The sequence below is a fragment of the Bombina bombina genome, chromosome 1 (assembly GCF_027579735.1).
Source record: "Bombina bombina isolate aBomBom1 chromosome 1, aBomBom1.pri, whole genome shotgun sequence".
Lineage (NCBI taxonomy): Eukaryota > Metazoa > Chordata > Amphibia > Anura > Bombinatoridae > Bombina > Bombina bombina.
This window is the reverse complement of record NC_069499.1, coordinates 392,245,226-392,251,225: the sequence shown is the minus strand read 5'-3', so window position 1 is coordinate 392,251,225 and position 6,000 is coordinate 392,245,226. Positions and strand designations below refer to the sequence as shown.

The 6,000-nt window shown below is 42.7% G+C and overlaps 1 protein-coding gene across 1 annotated transcript in view; it reads right to left on the bottom strand.

Moving 5' to 3' along the window:
• KIF5C (kinesin family member 5C) overlaps positions 1-6,000 on the bottom strand; it is a 350,079-nt gene that overhangs the window by 235,602 nt on the left and 108,477 nt on the right. Inside the window, exons 8-9 of the mRNA XM_053698287.1 lie at positions 4,303-4,427; positions 3,919-4,023 (exon numbers count right to left, since the gene is read on the bottom strand). Coding sequence (XP_053554262.1) covers positions 3,919-4,023; positions 4,303-4,427 — 230 coding nt within the window. The remainder of the gene's footprint in view (positions 1-3,918; positions 4,024-4,302; positions 4,428-6,000) is intronic.

Below are 6,000 nucleotides of genomic sequence, written 5' to 3'. Positions count from 1 at the left end.
TTTGTGAAGATTCTTGGAGCCGTAGCCAATCCGAATGGAAGAGCTACAAACTGGTAGTGCCTGTCTAAGAAGGCAAACCTTAGATACCGGTGATGATCTTTGTGGATCGGTATGTGAAGGTAAGCATCTTTTAAATCCACTGTGGTCATGTACTGACCCTTTTGGATCATGGGTAAGATTGTCCGAATAGTTTCCATTTTGAAGGATGGAACTCTTAGGAATTTGTTTAGAATCTTTAAATCTAAGATTGGCCTGAAAGTTCCCTCTTTTTTGGGAACCACAAACAGGTTTGAGTAGAACCCTTGTCCTTGTTCCGACCGCGGAACCGGATGGATCACTCCCATTAATAACAGATCTTGTACACAGCGTAGAAACGCCTCTTTCTTTATCTGGTTTGTTGACAACCTTGACAGATGAAATCTCCCTCCTGGGGGAGATAATTTGAAGTCTAGAAGGTATCCCTGAGATATGATCTCTAGTGCCCAGGGATCCTGAACATCTCTTGCCCAGGCCTGGGCGAAGAGAGAAAGTCTGCCCCCCACTAGATCCGGTCCCGGATCGGGGGCTTTCGATTCATGCTGTCTTTGGGGCAGCAGCAGGTTTCCTGGCCTGCTTGCTCTTGTTCCAGGACTGGTTAGGCTTCCAGCCTTGCCTGTAACGAGCAACAGCTCCCTCCTGTTTTGGTGCAGTGGAGGTTGATGCTGCTCCTGTTTTGAAATTCCGAAAGGGACGAAAATTAGACTGTCTAGCCTTAGCTTTGGCTTTGTCTTGAGGTAGGGCGTGGCCCTTACCTCCTGTAATGTCAGCGATAATTTCTTTCAAACCGGGCCCAAATAAAGACTGCCCCTTGAAAGGTATATTAAGTAATTTGGACTTAGAAGTAACATCGGCTGACCAGGATTTTAGCCACAGCGCCCTACGTGCCTGTATGGCGAATCCTGAGTTCTTAGCCGTAAGTTTGGTTAAATGTACTACGGCCTCCGAAATGAAAGAATTAGCTAGTTTAAGGACTCTAAGCCTGTCCGTAATGTCGTCTAGCGTAGATGAACTAAGGTTCTCTTCCAGAGACTCAATCCAAAATGCTGCCGCAGCCGTAATCGGCGCGATACATGCAAGGGGTTGCAATATAAAACCTTGTTGAACAAACATTTTCTTAAGGTAACCCTCTAATTTTTTATCCATTGGATCTGAAAAAGCACAGCTATCCTCCACCGGGATAGTGGTACGCTTAGCTAAAGTAGAAACTGCTCCCTCCACCTTAGGGACCGTTTGCCATAAGTCCCGAGTGGTGGCGTCTATTGGAAACATCTTTCTAAATATTGGAGGGGGTGAGAACGGCACACCGGGTCTATCCCACTCCTTAGTAACAATTTCAGTTAGTCTCTTAGGTATAGGAAAAACGTCAGTACTCGCCGGTACCGCAAAGTATTTATCCAACCTACACAGTTTCTCTGGTATTGCAACGGTGTTACAATCATTAAGAGCTGCTAAGACCTCCCCTAGTAATACACGGAGGTTTTCCAATTTAAATTTAAAATTTGAAATATCTGAATCCAATCTGTTTGGATCAGAACCGTCACCCACAGAATGAAGCTCTCCGTCCTCATGCTCTGCGAGCTGTGACGCAGTATCAGACATGGCCCTAGTATTGTCAGCGCACTCTGTTCTCACCCCAGAGTGATCACGCTTGCCTCTTAGTTCTGGTAATTTAGACAAAACTTCAGTCATAACAGTAGCCATATCTTGTAATGTTATCTGTAATGGCCGCCCAGATGTACTAGGCGCCATAATATCACGCACCTCCCGGGCGGGAGATGCAGGTACTGCCGCGTGAGGCGAGTTAGTCGGCATAACTCTCCCCTCGCTGTTTGGTGAAATTTGTTCACATTGTACAGATTGACTTTTATTTAAAGTAGCATCAATACAGTTAGTACATAAATTTCTATTGGGCTCCACCTTGGCATTGGAACAAATGACACAGATATCTTCCTCTGAGTCAGACATGTTTAACACACTAGCAAAAAAAAAACTTACAACTTGGTTATAATCTTTTTTAGCAAAAACGTACTGTGCCTCAAAGAGGTACTAAACGATTAAATGACAGTTGAAATAATGAACTGAAAAACAGTTATAGCATCAAACTTTAAAACAACACAACTTTTAGCAAAGGTTTGTTCCCATTAGTAAAATAACAATAATTAAATTTGACATAAAAAATACAAAGCAACGATTTTATTCACAGTCACTATAAGAATTCTCACAGCTCTGCTGAGAGAATTTACCTCCCTTCAAAGAAGTTTGAAGACCCCTGAGATCTGTCAGAGATGAACCGGATCATGCAGAAAATATAAAAGTAACTGACTGGAATTTTTTGATGCGTAGCAAAGAGCGCCAAAAACGGCCCCTCCCTCTCCCACACAGCAGTGAAGAGAAACGAAACTGTCACAAATAAAAGCAAAAAAGGCTGCCAAGTGGAAAATAATGCCCAAATATTTATTCACACAGTACCTCAGCAATGTAAACGATTCTACATTCCAGCAAAAACGTTTAACATGATAAATAGTTATTAAAAGGATTAGTGACCTTTAACAGAGTAGTTCCGGTGAAATACCATCCCCAGAATACTGAAGTGTATACATACATGTCATTTTAACGGTATGGCAGGATTTTCTCATCAATTCCATTCAGAAAATAAAAACTGCTACATACCTCAATGCAGATTCATCTGCCCGCTGTCCCCTGATCTGAAGCCTTTACCTCCCTCAGATGGCCGAGAACAGCAATATGATCTTAACAACTCCGGTTAAAATCATAGTAAAAAACTCTGGCAGATTCTTCCTCAAACTCTGCCAGAGAAGTAATAACACGCTCCGGTGCTATTGTAAAATAACAAACTTTTGATTGAAGTCATAAAAACTAAGTATAATCACCATAGTCCTCTCACACATCCTATCTAGTCGTTGGGTGCAAGAGAATGACTGGGACTGACGTAGAGGGGAGGAGCTATATGCAGCTCTGCTGGGTGAATCCTCTTGCATTTCCTGTTGGGGAGGAGTTATATCCCAGAAGTAATGATGACCCGTGGACTGATCACACATAACAGAAGAAAGAAAGAAAGAAAGAAAGAAAGAAAGAAAGAAAGAAAGAAAGGAGAGAGACAAGGGAGGAAAGAGAGACAAGGGAGGAAAGAGAGACAAGGGAGGAAAGAGAGACAAGGGAGGAAAGAGAGACAAGGGAGGAAAGAGAGACAAGGGAGGAAAGAGACAAGGGAGGAAAGAGACAAGGGAGGAAAGAGAGAGAGAGAGAGAGACACGAGAGAGAGAGAGAGAGAGAGAGAGAGAGAGACACGAGAGAGAGAGAGAGAGAGACACGAGAGAGAGAGAGAGAGACACGAGAGAGAGAGAGAGAGAGAGACACGAGAGAGAGAGAGAGAGAGAGACACAGAGAGAGAGAGAGAGAGAGACACAGAGAGAGAGAGAGAGAGAGAGAGAGAGAGAGACACGAGAGAGAGAGAGAGAGAGAGAGAGAGAGACACACGAGAGAGAGAGAGAGAGAGAGAGAGAGAGAGAGAGAGAGAGAGAGAGAGAGAGAGAGAGAGAGAGAGAGAGAGAGAGAGAGAGAGAGAGAGAGAGAGAGAGAGAGAGAGAGAGAGAGAAAGAGAGAGAGAAAGAGAGAGACACTAGGGAGGAAAGAGAGACACTAGGGAGGAAAGAGAGACACTAGGGAGGAGAGAGAAAAATATTTTTAAATAAACATATTTTATGCTTACTACCTGGACTGTATCAAGGTGGTTTTACAGAGCTACAGAAGAAGATTGTTTATTAATATAAAAGTCTGCATAAAGGGTGATCAATTGGATTAGCCTCTTCAAAATAATATTGATTCTATAAATTGAAGCAGGTGGTAACTGTTACTTACAGTTCCTTCAGCCAAAGCAGATATTACATTGCCCAAAGCAGATAAAGACTTATTTATGTTTTTGGCTTCATCCAGAACAGCTCCCTCAGCTCCAGTTTTGCTGACCTGCCAAACAAGAAAACAATTCTTTTTATTATATACATACAGTTTTTATGAAGCAACATTTCTGGATTTTGTTTTGTGGATCAATGTTTCTTCACAACAGCATGTGGTAAAGCACTAAGAAACCCAATAATATCTAACGCCATGTAACAGATGGTGCTTTACACATTAAAGACTACCTAGATTTTACAGGGAGACATGAAATGATCTCATGCAAACCCTTCAGCCCATATAAAAAGGAAAAAATGCTAGCCTCTTCAACATAAAATACAGAAAGTTTACCTTTTCACTTCCTGCCAAATCAACCAGATAAAGCTTCCCACTTAGTTTTTTCTCAGTTTCTATGTTCTCCTGTTTTATATTTATTAAAAATATACTGTGGCTTCTGGAACTGTGTTCATTCATGTCTGGAAAAAAAAATAAAATCAGAAAATGTTATACTCAATGTAAAATTATTTTTGTAAAGCTCTGCACATAAGAAACAAAAGGGTTTTTTTTTTACTGAGTTAATATCAAGCCACTACTTTCAATTAATTTAAAATGAATGCCTTATTACTCTTACTAACTCTGATCCCCCTCCAGTTTCAACATTTACACCATGTATAACCCCAGCATTTATAATCAAAGGGTAACCTATCAGGTAATTACTGCTAATGCCTAGGAAGGCAATGGCATCCCAGGAGGCAATAGGTTATTATGGGGATGGTGTGAAAAAAAGGAGAAGTTGGACAGGACATTATAATGACCTATGTAATGGAAATGTAGAAGGAGAATATGGGAAGAGGTTGAATTAAGCTTATAGATGAGCAATATTGATAAACTAAATCATAAAATAAAATTAAAGTTTAATGAAAGACATGAACATAGGGAACAACGATTAAAAAGCGGGACTAGGGGGGGCGTGTCCAAGCAGCGTTCTGGTAAGGACGCTTTTCCTGAGAGCTCCAAGCAGAAGCCTTAACAATCCGCCGATTGTTACTCTTACACAGCAAGATTAAACATAGCATACATAAAGGACTCACAGTACTGCACACTGTGACCCATATCATCTCTCATAGCCGTGTATGTGACGCTGGAGATCCAGTTTGGAAGATAAAGGCCTAAGGCGGCGGCCTATTCATAGGCATTCACCTCCCCCCGGGAAGAGCCGGGTTATCAGTGCTGCCGGGTAAACTGGCTTACTGAACCTCTTCATCACCCAATACTGCTCGGTCTTCGGGCCATATGATCGCACATCTGAACAGTTCTTAATCCTCTATAGTGGCAGAGAGTCATCGTTAATTAGCGGTGCATGTTAAAGATGGCGGAGGGGAGAAGTATAATAAGACAAGAGGAGCTGTTTGCACGACTTGAACTTGCTATGCTCAGACTTATGCAGAGAGCACCGTACGACCATTTGCTAAAATGCTTAAGCCCTGAAAACAAGATTACATATCAGATGGATTCACAGGACAACGAGGCATACAAAAAATCTATAATTGACAACGCTATACACAAAATGGAAGAGGCGCACGATTTGGGGAGTAATCTCTTAGCCTCCGACACGCAGAATGATGCACATAAAGTAGAACTGCATTCGGAATCACAAGAGCCCCCTTTCCTTAACTGGCAGAAGGTACCGGAGTCGGCAGAACTGGCCATAATTGCCCTGGGAAGATCTCAACCTACATACGCTAAGGCGAGGAGCCGAGCTCTGGGTAACGAGAAGCTGAGGAAGAGGAAGATTTTCGCACACTTGGCAACAGCACAAAAGTTCGGGGGGGGCCCACCCGAGCGAGTCACAAACATCACTAGCCAAGCCTCTCACCTATACCTACAGCTGGGATGATATCCATACAAGCGGCGAAGCGCTACCCATGTCACAGGGCAGTTCTGTGTGTCACAACTTCTATTCACAGGGTAGCGGTCATATACCGAAGAGAGGAGAGGGGTAGCCTCTGGAGGCATTTCTCTGTCAACGGGCGGCTGGACTTGACACCA